General features: G+C 38.3%; 1 protein-coding gene across 1 annotated transcript in view; it reads right to left on the bottom strand.

Annotated features, from left to right (window-relative positions):
* The window catches only part of LOC136666294 (Fc receptor-like protein 5), a 60,356-nt gene extending 45,126 nt beyond the window's left edge, over positions 1 to 15,230 (bottom strand). The window contains exons 1-4 of the mRNA XM_066644392.1: positions 15,219 to 15,230; positions 6,486 to 6,621; positions 5,544 to 5,580; positions 4,927 to 5,042 (exon numbers count right to left, since the gene is read on the bottom strand). Of these exons, the coding sequence (XP_066500489.1) occupies positions 4,927 to 5,042; positions 5,544 to 5,580; positions 6,486 to 6,621; positions 15,219 to 15,230 (301 nt within the window). The remainder of the gene's footprint in view (positions 1 to 4,926; positions 5,043 to 5,543; positions 5,581 to 6,485; positions 6,622 to 15,218) is intronic.
* Positions 15,231 to 15,885: the final 655 nt, after the last annotated feature.

Genomic DNA, 15,885 nt, shown 5'->3' with positions numbered 1-15,885 from the left:
TTCCTCTCAGTACAGATCCATTACGGCTTGATGTCAGCGTAGGTTGAGGTTTTACTGTCATGAAATAAATTTATTGGAAATCTCTCTTTTTTACACACTGCTCTCTGAGTCTCAGAAACACACTTTGCTGCCTTTAGTCTTTTGAACATTCTATTTATTACAGTCATTTACTAAGAGTGTAGACAGATAAGCAAAGTTAGACTGTGTTATACGTCTGAAAACATAACAGGAGTCCCAAAGTGCAGTTTCAGCAGTGCTAAGACTGGAGTAGCAATGACAGAGGCTCTATTCTCAGGTAAGTGGAGCATCAAAATGATTTTCAGGCTTTCAATTTAAGCAAAAAATTACTACATAGTGTTGCTTAAATTCCCCCAAACCTATCTCCCATTTACCTTTAGAACCCCTACTAACTGATTTGGGAATCCTAACTTGTACTTGTTTACCTTGTATTTTTGTCTTTTTTGGACTCTGTGCTCTGTGTCCTCCTTGTGATTTCTCTGACATTGATCTGGACTTTGATTCTAAGGTTGTTTCTCTCTGTTGTATTTGTTAATAAAACCTGCAAATGGATCCAGTTCACTCTGTAGACCCTTCATTACAGGGTTATTTACCTGATAAACACACACCCATCACTGGTACAGTGGCAAGAAACAGTGTGTAAACCTTTTGGAATTTCATGGTTTTCTGCATAAATTTGTTATAAAATGTGATCTGATCTTCATTAGATTCTTCTGTAGCTGTGGATTAGACCTGCACATTCTTCCTGGCAGAACTGCTTTAGCTCTGTCATATTCCTTGGACGCCTCGTGTACAGCTCTTCAAGACAATTCCATAGCACCTCTATAGGGTTGAGATCTGATTGGCCACTCCAAAGGGTAGATTTTGTTTTTCATAAGCCATTCTGTAGTAGACTTGTGTTTTTGCGTCCTGTTTTGTCCTGTTGCATCACCCAAATTCTACAGTTTCAGTTGACGTACAGACACTTTCACAATGTCCTGTAGAATACATTTGGGAATTCATTTTCCCCTCAATGAATGTAAGCTGGCCAGGACCTGATGCAGCAAAGCAGGTCCAAATCATGATGTTCCCTTCACCATACTTTATGGTTGGGATGATATTTTCATGGTGATATGCACTGCCTTTTTTACACCAGATGTAGCGCTATGTGTTCTTTCCAAATAGTTCAATGTTAGTATCATATACCCTAAAAATGTTTGCCAGTATTTGCGCAAACTTCAGGTGTGCAGCAATGTTCTTTTTAGAAAGCACTGGCTTCCTTCGTGGTATCCTGTAACGGACTGTAGGTTCACGAACACAGATGGTAGCCTGTACTTATGATGCTTTCAAATCTTTGGCTGTCACTCTGGGTTGTTTATTTACCTCATTGATGAATCTCCGTTGTGCCCTTGGGGTCATTTTGACTGGGCACCCACTTCTTGGCGGAGTAGCCACAGTCCCAGATTGTCTCCATTTGTGGATTGTTTGCCTTGCTGCCTTGCTGTAGACTGATGAATTTCTAAAGTCTTTGAAATCACTTCTAACCCCTTCCATCTTCATGTATCATCATCTCCATCATCAACACTTTTTTTTATCGTAGATCCTCTCAAAGCTCTTTTTGGTGAGGCATGGCTCACATTCGCGTATCCTCCTTGTGCAGAGCAAACTCAAAAAGATTGAGTGGATTTTATCAGTCAAAGTAGCTCTAGTCTACACCTTCAGTCTCCAAACATTTTTCTTACCAAGATAAGGTATGTGAACACTGGACTGGAGCTTTTTCGAGGTCATTGACCCAAGGGTTCATATACTTTATCCACTAGCACTATGAGGCCTTATTTGAGGCACATTATATTTGTCAATAACCTTGACTCGGATGAGGATCAGATCACTTCTTATGATAAATTTATGCATTTATTATGAAATTCCAAAAGGTTCACACACTTTTTCTTGTCACTGTATGTGATGATATTTGTTCCTTTTACATTTTAAAAATGAATACATGCTCATACTGTCCTGTTTGAAAGATACAACTGGAGTCTATTTGGAGTCATGAGGTTTTGCTCATGAAGCAGCTGATATGAGACGAGCTGTGGTGCTGTGAAAAAGCCAGTCATGTGAATGAAGAAGCAGAGTCAAACTATTAAATATTTAAATAATGAAAACCATAACTTGTAAAAATGTGCTAGACCTGATAAACCACCCACACTGTCTCCATCAGAGAAACAACACTTAAAGCTTTCATCTACGCTCCTGAAAACATCCATTCCTCTGCTGTGAGCTATGTTTCTAATGCAATATAATGTAATAAAGGTGTTACACTCACCTGATACACTCAGACTAACAGAGTTACTGGTCTCTGTGTATATTTGGCCTGAAGATCGTGCTCCTTCACAGGTATAAACGCCTGCATGAGACCGATCAACAGAATCGATTACATATTCCTTCTTCTGAGAATTTTGGACATTAACATTATTCTTGTACCACACATATTTCCCATCAACTCCACTGTTTATTTCACATGTCAGAGTGACTCTCTCTTTGATGAAAACACCTGCAGCTGGCTGGACCTTCACTGTAGGCCTTGGTCTCACTGTCACAAAATGAAAAGTCATTGTGAAATGATTATCGTAACAGAATAAAACCATGTGTCTCCATTTTTTACATTTTTTCATAAAGGTTACATAAAGTTATGGTTTTGGAGAGAAATGTTTTCTTCTGAGAGCAATCTTTCTGACATTTTTAATTCATTTAATGTCTGTGACTCTTTATCCAGCTCAGGGTCGAGGTGGGTCCAGAGCCAACCAGGAATCACTGGACACAAGGTAGGAACACACCCTGGAGGAGGTACCAGTCCATCAGAAGGCACTAGACACACGTATGGATACTTTTGAGTCACAAATCCACCCACCAAATTGTGTTTTAAGAGTGTGGGAAGAAACCCACGTAGACACGGGGAGAAAACAAAGTCACCCAGAATGGAGCTCGAACCCAAAACCTCAGGACCCTGGAGATGTGTGACAGTGACACTACCTGCTGCACCACCCTGTCGTCAAAGTCATCACATAACTCTGTCTGTAATTGAATGGTATCACTGTAGAACACAGAATAATAATCTCCGTGAGCGCTGCACACTGGAACTCTGTTCCTCCTGGAGTACACACTGCTGCACTGACTGTGTTGTTGTGTCTATCTTCAGGAATCAGAGGAGGGTGTAAATACTGAGAGTCTTTCCTCCAGAAAATCTCCATCCAGTCGACTGTGGCAGCTCACAACTCAGAGTAACTGTGTCTCCAGTAAAGACTGTGCTCTGAGACTCCACTCTCAGTCTGGGTTTTACTGCTGATATGAAATGATGAAGTCAGTTAAATATCTGATATTTTGTCAAAACATAGTGTTAGAACAAACCTGCAAATGGACCCAGTTCACTCTGTAGACCCTTCATTGTGTTTATTGAGGTGCTATAAACAAATCCATCATTGGTAAATTATGACTATAATTTTTCCTTTTACATTTTAATAATGAATGCATGTGTGTTTCTTAAAATCTTAAATACTACTATTTCAATTTGTTGATGAGATATTTTCACTCTCCAACAACCTGAACATTTCCTCTTATTTGTATCTTCCACTTTGTGGTGATGGATAAACTCAGACTAAGCTTTACTTCAGTGGATCAGTGTATGTTTTGTTCATGAAGCAGCTGTTATGAGGCAAGCTGTGGTGCTGTGAAAGAGTCAGACGTGACCATGAAATAGTGGAGAAACAATTAAATATTTAAATAATGAACAACTAAACTTCCAAAACTGTGCTGGACCTGATAAACCCCTGAAACAATCTGTTCTTCTGCTGTGAGCTATGGGTCTGAAAGGATGTGTCAATGATAAGTATCATTCCACCCCAGAGTCCAGGTCCGGATTTACCAAAGTGTCTTAAGAAAGAAATTCTTCTTAAATGTATTTTTTTTTTGTTAATTTCACACTTAGGATAAAAGTTAAGATAAAGTTATTCTTTAAAAATTATATTAAGAAATCTCACATTCTTAAATTTTCTCTTAGGAAAAATATAAAAATCAATTAGCATTCTTTAAAAACATATGTTCTTAATTATTTTCTTAGCTTTATGAAAACCTCACACTGGTTTTAGAGTTGAGTAGAGTTCAGTTAAATCTCTAAAATGATCAGTTTAAAGAGCTGAATCACTACTAATAGAAGATTAAAAGATTTCCTTCACCCTCACTTCTTGTTCTAGTTTATTTACATGTTTCTAATGCTCATCTAGTCTGATTATTCTTTTCCTCCATTTCTCTATCAGCTGCAGAGATTTAACTGAATACTGGGAATAATGGGTGATTCGTGTTTAAACATGTGTCTCACAGCGTTTATAAACTGTAAAATGCAGCATGAATGGCTTCTACAGAAGAAAAAACAGTGATGGATGTGTTGAGAAAAGTCTTAAAGAAATAATGAGGACTATTGGAAGACTATATTTGAAAACTTTTTAAATTGCATTTAACTACTAACTACATAGTGTTTATCATAAGATCATTTTTACATTTTCTTGGGAAAGCTTTTGTGCTCCTGATCTCACTGAATGTGTTTGGATCTTTGAGAAACAGAAAATGCAAACAACATGTAACTGAACTTCAGAGGTGAGGAAAGTCAAGGATCCTAAAAAACTAATCTCCTGCAGCTGTAATAGGAGAGAAGCACAGATTTATAAAAACATCCTAATATAGTTTTATATGAACTCTAATAATAGAATAATGTAATAAAGGTGTGACATTCACCTGATACAGTCAGTGTAACAGAGGCACTGGTGTGTGTGTATATTCGGCCTGAAAGTTCTCCTCTACAGGAATAATCTCCTCTATGATTCCTACCCACTGTAGGGACGTGGTACGTCTTTGAGTGTTGAGACTGCTGTGTGTCACCCTTAAACCAATAATAACTCCAGGAACCTCCACTTTGTATTTCACACGTCAGAGTGACTCTCTCTCCGATGAAACACTCGGATCTGGCTGGATCTTCACTGTAGGCGTTGGTTTCTCTGTTCAAAGATCACAAATGCTTTTAAATGTTTATCATAACAGAACAAAACCTTGTATCTCCATTTTTGAAGTTTCTTAAATTCTCTCTGACTCTGGAAACACCAACTGCACTTTTTTTACGGGGACAGATTTGTTCACAAAGAAACCAATTAATGCTCCAACACTTATTAAAATATAAAAATAAACTTTTCCTGCTCCTGTAAAGTTAGGTTTGGAGAAACAATTTTGTATGTAGTTAAAACCATGTTACTACATATGAGCAAATCTATATGGATCACTCTTTTATTAAGTTTCCCACTCACTGAGGTATAAACCAGCTCCTAAACCTATTCAGTCTCAACTTCGAGATTCTAAAGCATCTATTTGAAGGCAAAATGTTACAAAACAACTTCTGTTTACAAACCTGCATCTCCTTAATGAACAAAACTAAATAAAGTCTCAAATCACATTTACAGTGGAATTATTACAAGTGACGTGCATTACTCCTCTCATACACTTGCCTTGCTGCACCCCCTTTCAAACACCTCTGTGCTCTCCCTAAAGGGCACCCCCCCACACATTAATTTTTATTTTAATTAATTTTAAAAATTAAAATAATTAAATATTTAAATGATAAAAAAGAAGAAATCTAAAAATGTTCTGGACCTGATAAACCACCAAACTGGTCTCTATCAGATAAACAACACTTAGAGAAACACTGGGTAAGATTTGGGTTTTTGCTGCTGGGGCGCCCCCTGGTGTAGTTCATTTTTACAGCACTTTACAGAGATCAGAGGGGGAGTGGTGTTCTACACTCCTCCAAAACGTAGTTCAGTTTCTGCAGTGCTGAACCCAGAGCAGTAATCACAGAGGCTCCTAAAAGACTAATCTCCTGATGTCTAGCATAAGTCATAGATTTGTATATTTATAATGCACTTCTAGATTAATAAATCATACTATAAACTGCAATAAAGACATCACACTCTTGGAGTGTGTGTGTGTGTGTGTGTTCAGCCCGATGTGCCCTTTACCATTATAAACACCTACGTGATACAGATTAATTTCAGAGATTTGTTCTCCTTCCACTGTGGAGATTCACTGAGGGGGATGTCGTCCTTATACCACACACAGTTCTGAACTCAGGTTTTTAGTAAAATAGAAATCATCCATCCATCCATTATCTGTAACCGCTTATCCAATTTAGGGTCGCGGGGGGTCCAGAGCCTACCTGGAATCATCGGGCGCAAGGCGGGAATACACCCTGAAGGGGACGCCAGTCCTTCACAGGGCAACACAGACACACACACATTCATTCACACACTCACACCTACGGACACTTTCAAGTCGCCAATCCACCTGCAACGTGTGTTTTTGGACTGTGGGAGGAAACCGGAGCACCCGGAGGAAACCCACGTGGACACAGGAAGAACACAAAATAGAAATCAGTAGCAGTCAATACATACCTCTGACTGTAACCTGGACAGTGTCACTGAAGTAATAAGGACTGTCTCCTGGCCAGCGCACTCCACACTGGAACTCTGTTTCTCCTGGAGTAGACACTGTTACACTGACTCTGTTGATGCGTCTATCTTCAGGAATCTGAGGATGTTGTAAATTCTGAGAGTTTGTATACCAGTAAAACTCCCATCCAGTGTAATCTTGCGGCTCACAGCTCAGAGTAACTGTGTCTCCAGTAAAGACTGCGTCCTGAGGCTGCACTTTCAGTTTGGGTTTATATTCTGTTGATATGAAATGATGAATTACAATGTACAGTTTTCTTCAAACTTTGTCCCCTGATCAAATGACATTGTTAAACATTATATCATTTCCTCTTCATGGATCAAATTTCTTTATATTTTAGTGGAAAGTAACTAGTTATTTTTTTGATGTAAAACATTGTACATGTGTTTGTTTTAACAGAAATATAGCAACATGCGATATTTAGTTTTTCTCTGTAGTGTGTTCCATATTTTCAACAAAACAGCTGATTTTTCTCCTCCAGTATACAACCATTTAATAATTATAATTAATTACATCATTTTACTTATTTCACAAAAGACACAAACTGAATCATTTATTATTGTCAGGGGGACGTGAAGGGCGGACTAACGGAGGCGGACGCACTCGCTACAACACAGATAATTTATTAATGAAATAACAAAACTAACGAACTTGAGGGTAAACACGAAATAACACGACTAGAAACATAGCAAGCAAAACAATACAAAACAAATGACCGATCACAGGAAGTGACAACAACGGAACTTAAATACATGAACAAACGAGACACCTGACACAGATAACGAGGGTAAAGGAGGCGTGGCAAAGGCGGAGACATGGACAATAACAGACAGACAGAGCCACATGGCGGGGGAAAATAAACAAGATTGGGCCAGGATGTGACAATTATTAAATAATTAATTCATTAATTGATTCATTTGTTCATTCATTGTTTTTTTAAACTATATATTATAATGACACTGGCTTGGGGTTTCACAGGAGAGCTCCCAGCATGCACTGTGGCCTCCCCTGGTTCGTAGATTTATGGCTAATTTTGGGGTTAATGTTGCAGTTGGTGGTTGTTCATATCAGGGAGGGCTTTCTCTTATGTTTTTGTGTGTTTGGGGGTGGTGTGTGGTGAGACGTGTTGTTGTTTGGGGGCTCACTGTCAGAATGAAGTGTGGTGATTGTGATGCTCCTGAATCTGGCTACAGACCAAGTCTAGGCCAAACTAGACTGTAAAAGTCTAGTAAAACTTTTCTTGTTACAGCACGGCTGTGTCTCAGTATCATCCCAGTGTCTGCCAAAATATAAATACAAACATTAAAAAATAGATTAAATAGACTAAAATGTAAGTTATATTTCTTTAGTGGGTTTAGCAGAGGGTCACCGCGGCTATTAGTAATTTGTAATAATTAGTAATAAACATGACTAATTACTAATAATGTAATTATAATGTCACTCTACCGTCCTAAAAGCATGAAAGTTTCTATGACTCTGAATGTTTCTGTGTTCTGTTTCTGTTCAGTCAGTCTGCACTTCAAAAGCTCTCCCTAAAAAACCCTGAAATTTGATTTCTGATTTTTCTGCACTGTCAGTGTTAGGATTAGGTTCAAATACAGCCACAACTCACACTCCTCTCATAGAAAATGTACATGTTGTAACTGCTGTGGGAGTCTTCTTTTTGTTTATTTCACCACTTAATTTCTCATTTCTACTATTTCTTTTCCCTCCATTCATCCACAGCAGAAACATGTTTCACACCAGCAGTTACAGCTAAAACAACATTTTCCAACTGATTATATTTATCAGCTGAATCTTTCAGATGTAAGAATGGAGAGAGGTTCACCACTCTGTAGAAGACTGCACAGACAAATAGTGACATAATTCCAGAATAAAGTTTCTCAGAATAAAACAGTAAAGAACTTGTGATTTATTTTCTAGTGATATCATCATCTTCAGTACATAAGTATCTTGAGTACGAGTGTCTTTAGTCTGAAAACTAATATGGAATGGCCATGATCTTTGGGTCCTCAGATGGCACTGTATTAAAAGAAGACATGATACTGCAGCAGAAATCACTGGAACACTCCCCAAAACCACACACACTGCATCCACAAATACAAGTTAAAATTCTACCATAAAGAATAGAAACCATATAAAAAAAAGATCCAGAAACGCAGCTGCCTTCTCAGCCCAAGAGCAGTTAAATTGCAGCATTTTGGAGGCAACAAACGGAGGCAAATTTGAAAACTTTCCTGTGGTTAAACAAATAAAAATTAGTTCCTTTTGGAAATCATGGACCCTTCCAGACTGAATAGGAGACGGGAAATCAGGCTTGTATTCAGCACAGTTTCAATAAAAATACATCTATCTATCTATCTATCTATCTATTCTAAATGAAAACAGGGTTTAAATAATTTGCAACATTTTACATGTTAAACCTACAGTAGGTGAACACACTCCTACACAACTACTCGGATTTATTGTTGTTTTCCAGCCCTGAGAACTGAGTCCTAATCTGCTGTGTGGAGGTCAGTAGTGTCACCAACTATGAGTCACCAACAACACAATCATCATCATATTTTAATATTTATTTGTGTGTGTGTGTGTGTGTGTGTTGTTTTGTTTTCATAAACAAGAGGGAATCTGAACCTTTCTGCTTTTCAAGTGGGAAAACTCCATTTGAAAACCTGAGGCCACAGTCCCAACCTCAGAGTAGTTAAAGCTGTTCAGTGACCACTCTTTTATCCCATTTCAACACGGCGTGTCCACTGACGCAGAACTAATAAAATAGGCTTTTGATTCAAAGTTGAAGACAAAGTTAAGATGTTTGCAACATTTCTGACCAAACACCAGCCAAATCACCACAGCTTTCTTACATTTTAAAAATAAATTTAACCATAGCCCAAATAACTCAATATCTAGATTCAAATTATATTCAGACAGCAGTCAGATCAGTGATAACTGAGTGGAAGTGTGCAATTTCCCATCTTCAGACTGTTGCATAAATCCTTTATTTGTTGGAAGCTTGAATATTATGAGCTCTCAGCGTAAGTGTAATAATAATTCTCTTTGACGAATTTTTATATGATTTTTCTTGCAGTTTTACACATCAGCTACATCCCTTAGCAGGATTTATACCTGAATTTATCATCATTTCTGATCACTGTGCAACAACAACGCCACTCCAGGTTTCTATTTCTAACAATTTTAACACGTGACTAAGTGTCACGCCCTCATCTCGTCTGTTTTCCTGATCTCAGCACATGGCTTTGTTTTGTTGTCGTTCACGCCCCGCCTTTGTTCCGCCTTCTTGTTCGTCACTCTCGTTATCCGTTTCAGGTGTTTCTCGTTTGTTGTTGTATTTAAGTCCCCTTCCCTCACTTCCTGTGGTCGTTCATTTGTTCTTCGTATGGTTTGCTAGGTCAGTTGTTCTTCGGATTGTATTGTTCTTGGTAATGTTTCGTTCAGTTGCTCTTCGTACTGTTTGTTCCCGATTCTCGTTCTCAGTCTTGTTCTTTCCCCGCTTAGTGTTTGCTCTCTAGTTCGTTAATGTTTGTTTTGTTTATTTCCTGTTTAATAAAGTCTGTGTTATTAGCGTTTGCGTCCGCATCCGTCAGTCCGCACCCTCAACCTTAACACTAAGCAGATTTTATAAAGCTCTTGTTGGAAAACAAACCACAGAGCTGGCTATAATACATTTACACAACAAATCTATTGAGTTTAATTGATACTTAATTAATCATGTTAAAGTAGTCTTAATAAAGAAATGAGTTTAGGGTTCATTTTGTTTCATATGTTCTTGCATGAACTCTCACATTTATAGCACTGCTGGAGCTTATACTGAAGCTGTGTTACAGTCAGTCTGGGTGGTGTTAACACACTTGCTGGTTGTTTGGTCTTAGAATGCAAGCTTGTTCACATTGTAGGCCACAGTCCCTCAAAACTCTACTTCAACTCTGGGAACAGATTTTGTAACTAAATATTCATGGAAGAAAAAATAAACCTTCTGAACACAGTCCAAATGTCTGTGTCCTCACATGGCCATTTAAATACGCAGAATACTCTGTAATACTCTGTGTATGTGAATGATAATGAGAGAGTTCAGTAGCTGCATGTAATGATTCACCTTTAGTTTGTCCGCGGTGGAAGAGCAGAACCAGCACTGCAGCAGAGAGAGAAACAGAGGACATGACGTATTAGTGTGAAACATCAGCAGGTAACACACACAGAATGAAGAAATCTGAAAGAGCTGGAGCTCATTTTATAAAGTAAAATATTCAGAATCACATGATTACAGATTAAGATTCATGCTCCGTTACTCTTTCAGTGTCAGAAGTCAATCACTGAAAGTGAATCAGTGAATTACTGAAAAGATTTCTTTCCACTGAGCTTTTTTCACTCATTGCGTGTTATTGTTGTGGCCATGCAGAGATGGGGACTCGAGTTTGAGACTCTGACTCGAGTCGCATTTAAGTCCCTCAAACTGTGACTTAAGACTCAACTTGAACTCGTGAACTATCTTTGTGTACTTTATCATTATATCATTAGTTTCACATATCAGCACTAGTAACGTTCGTTACCACTGATTACCTTTCTGATCAGATACTGAGTAAAATTCAGGCTGGTATCAACAATACTGATCCGATCCGATACTCTGTACAAATACACCTAATGTGTCCAGTAAATTAGAAAAACAGTAGTGTATTTTAAATCATAGCTTCATAAAGAATACAACAGTCATTTATTTATTTTAAACTCTGAAGTATATTGAGTGTAGCTGCTCTTGGGGAATCACCATCAATTGATACAAAATCACATGGCAAAACAAATGACGGGGCGATTCTGCAGTGAATGCTTAATCTTATTTAGATTCAACTATGTATGTAGTCTCTCCAAATCGCCTACAATAAGAGGATACAAACACTTGCTGTTTGTAATGCTGTGTGACTCAAATCTAAATTGCCAGTAAATATTTAATTAAATAAATAAATGGCACAATAATTGCACAGGTTTTTCAATACCTACATTTTAAAATATTAATTTGACAGTTAAAGTAAATTAGACAGATTGTAAATAATAAATATTTTTATGGACAAAATATTATATTTTTATCCATCTTTTCTAGGATATATTTTTCAAAGTTCACCATGGATGTTTTATTGAAATTGCTCTGTATAATTTAATGACACCTGTAATCCACTTTAAATGATCAATTCTTTAGGAAACTGTACCTGAATAAGTCTAGGCTTTGTTGCCTATGTGAGATTATCTCAGTGATACACACATTATTAACTGAACTCATGTAGCTATTTGTTAAAGCATGTGTTTTTTCGTTAACAATTTCATAACCATATTCATTCATTTGAACAACTCCAACAGTAACAGTGCTTAGCGCCGTTTTAAGCTCCACATTTTCTCCCTCTGGATAGTACCTGCCTGCAGCACTGAAGGACTCCACCAGAGACGTCTCGCATTCTGTTTTTGTGGTTTAACCTGAGGTGTTTCACAAGGTTTGTTGTGTTGCCACAACATCACAAACCACATCTTGTCTGTGCAGCTCCGCTTACAATCTGCCATTGTGTCTGTGTTTACAAACTGAGTGACTGAGCCGTGTGCCGCTGCATTTACTCATTACTTACCCAGGCGGAAGAAAAATAAGTTCCCACCAACCGCGTATCATTTAGACAAGATCTTAATCGTTTTATTACTTTCCACTGTGTTCACGTATCAAAAGTATCAATATTTGGATTTGAGAATCGATTGTAGAGCAAATGTCTGGTATCGGAGGTATCGATATCTGCAAGAGGTATCTGCAGAAAAATACAACCTGTCGAATAACAAGGTACAATATTTTCATTCTTGCTTGGCTTTTATTAAAAATAAACACACCGTTTAATAATAAAATATTGTCTACTCGCAGTGGCGTAGCCCAAACTGGTCCAAAGCCCCTTCAACTAAATGCTAAATGAGTTCACAGTACTCTCCCTGATTGTTCCACGTTTCCGTGAGTCAAACTCTGAGTCAGAGCGTGAGACACACGAGGCAACCAGCTTCCTTTTCGTTTCCCAATGTGCTGCGTGAGGCAGAGCACAGTAATCTCCTTTATAAATCAGTGTAGCCCGTCCCGTAAAGCAGGATTAAAAATCGCCCGCACAGACCTGTATTTACAAAAGTTTTAGATTTTCATTCATTTATTATCTGTAACCACTTATCCAGTTCTGGGTCACGGTGGGTCCAGAGCCTACCTGGAATCATCGGGCGCAAGGCGGGAGTACACCCTGGAGGGGGCGCCAGTCCTTCACAGGGCAACACACACACACACACACACGGACACTTTTGAGTCGCCAATCCACCTACCAACGTGTGTTTTTGGACTGTGGGAGGAAACCGGAGCACCCAGAGGAAACCCACGCGGACACGGGGAGAACACACCAACTCCTCACAGACAGTCACGCGGAGCGGGAATCAAACCCACAACCTCCAGGCCCCTGGAGCTGTGTGACTGCGACACTACCTGCTGCGCCACTGTGCCACCCTAGTTTTATATTTTCTTCAAACAGAAAAATATTAGGCATGAGATTCTTAATTATGCTAAACACAAACAGAAAATAATATATTTTAAATATAAAAAATATTTAAAACTACAGTTAAATATACTTTTAAAGTGATCTGATCAGTTTTGATAAAGAGGTGTGTGCTAAAAATGACAGTACAGTACATGATTTAAAATCAAGAAATAGCAATGCAGTCATGTGGTCCGGAACAATGGCATTCATGGTTTTCAACCATAAGAGACTTGAGACTCGATTAGGACTCGGGATGAGAGACTTGAGACTTGACTTGGACTTGTAAAAAATGACTTGTGAACATCACTGTGGCCATGACCATAATTTTAAAAAGATTGGATTCCATCAAGTTCACTTTTAGTGCATCAATAAACTCAGTGATCAGGACCCTCTCAGAGACACAGGATTACCACAGAGCTGTATTATCAGGTGGTGGATCATGTGTCTAAAGCACTGGGAGGTGAGAGGCCACAGTGTTTAAAAACTCCAGCAGCACTGCTTTTTTAATTCCATTAACTTGTTTTATTTATAGACTATAAAATGACAAACACCAAAAATCAACAGCACTGTGAGTTAAAGGATAAACAGGTTCATAAATCAGTAAAAAGATGAGTGTTTGATTCACTCATAGCAGTGTAACACACACTAACACCACCTCCACCACGTCTGTGTCACTGAAGTGCTGACAATTATCTATCACCCAAATAATACCAACTGTCCTATGGAGGTCCTAATTAATGAAGAACTGTGGGGAAGGGGTCTAACCGACTAGAAAATATGAGCAAAAATACAACAAACACTGTCCATGATGTAATATGCTTCGATTCTGTTATTGTGTTGATTGGAGTGTATAGTCTTTGTTTTGTATGTGTTTATAAAGTAAACATAGTGATTATTATTATCGTTTGTTCCCTAGAAGGATCATGCTACAACATCTACTACACGTAGCTGCGTGAAATAAGCAACAGTCACAAGAAAAATTAGCTACAAGCAGTTACTGCAGACTGGAGCTGTTATCCTATCAGTCTGATTTAATATCTGTCAGGTATCACAATACTGACACTGAAGCAAACACTCATACAATACAGCTTCAATAATACAGACTTCATACAGAGCCACAACTAGATTTAAAATTGTAGTGAGGTCCACACTGTGGGAATGCAAACACACTTCACTTCACAAAGCCAAATGTTTACAACTTCAAATGCTGACTTCTAATTTATGTTACCCATCCATTCTCCCATAAACTGCTTTGAGTCCAGTTAGATTATTTACCTCTCTCTCTCTCTCTCTCTCTCTCTCTCTCTCTCTCTCTCTCTCTCTCTCTCTCTCTCTCTTGTCAGTATGCTCATCCTCCTCTCATTCACTTTGGCAATATATATATGAACTAAATCTATAGTCCCTCATTAAAATAAACATACTGTAGTAATCCATGTAGAATTGGGACATAAGAACTCTGACTGTTTTAATTACTAGCATTAATACAGTTGTATTGATTGACCCTGCAGTATATTAGTAATAATATTAGTAATATACTGCATGACCAAACTCATCCTGCCTGTGAAATAAGTTCACACTTAATTAATGAGGCAAATTTCCATGTAAACCTGTTCAATAACGTCTGATACACATTAAAGATTGTGTCTTCTTCTCTCCTCTGCTGCACTCAGTGGTTATAAACAGAACTTTTACTACTTACAGAACATCACACACAGACGACTGAACTCCATACTGCTCCAGACGTGTCGGAGAAATGCAGTGTTAAACACCACTTCCTCTGCTTTAAAATACAAAGACAGAGAGAGAGAGAGAGAGAGAGAGAGAGAGAGAGACAGAGAGAGAGAGAGAGAGACAGAGAGAGAGAGAGAGAGACAGACAGAGAGAGAGAGAGAGAGAGAGAGAGAGAGAGAGAGAGAGAGAGAGAGAAAAGAAGCATACAATTTTTCACCTCACCTTCTGAAGAATAAAATCTAATGTACTTTTAGGGAACACAAATGGACTCTAAAACCACAGCTGTTCCTTTAAAGGTATATTTTCACAGAATGTATCTTTAGGAGCAATAATGTACCTTTTTTCTAAGTGTACACCATAAAATATTTGATCCACTTTGTAATCTCATCTGACCTTATCTGACATCACCGAACTCACCAAGTTGGTCAGAGCTGGGGCTAAGAATACATTCACATTGCCATTGACTGGTGTGACTCAAATCTGATCATTTCAGGGCTGTGTGCACATGTCAAATCCAATCTTTTCAAATTTGATTTGATCCTATAGGATGTCTACATCAGATATGTATGAGATTCAAGGATATTTGTCATGAATGTGAACAGTCTGATCGAATTTCACGTGTCTTTTTCCCTTTACACTGCTCTTGACATATCGTGCAGCACTTTGGTGTAGATGCTGTTATTTAGGACCTACATCCTGCACTACACAGGGCATAGGGACCCATTTGGGATGGAACCACACACACACACACACACACACACAGGGGCGTAGCACCAAATTCTGAGCCCAATGCACAAGCAGTGCCCATGGTCCTACTTCAACCCCCAGATTCTTTCACATTACAGACAGATACAAGTCACTCACATTTATGATTGTGAACCATCAAGAGAAACAAATCTGATCTATAAATAAATCTGATTTTATTAAAGACGAAAAACACTGTATTTTGCTGCATATTTTATGTTTGTTCTTCTGACTTTGTGTTCTAAACAATAAAGTAAACAGGAAACTCTGGTGGGTGCTGCATCAATTCTCATACAGCCCCCACTTCAGTAGCTTC

The sequence above is a fragment of the Hoplias malabaricus genome, chromosome 14, assembly GCF_029633855.1.
Source record: "Hoplias malabaricus isolate fHopMal1 chromosome 14, fHopMal1.hap1, whole genome shotgun sequence".
Classification (NCBI taxonomy): Eukaryota; Metazoa; Chordata; class Actinopteri; order Characiformes; family Erythrinidae; genus Hoplias; species Hoplias malabaricus.
Note: the sequence above shows the minus strand (reverse complement) of the source record. Positions and strands in the feature narration are given on the sequence as shown.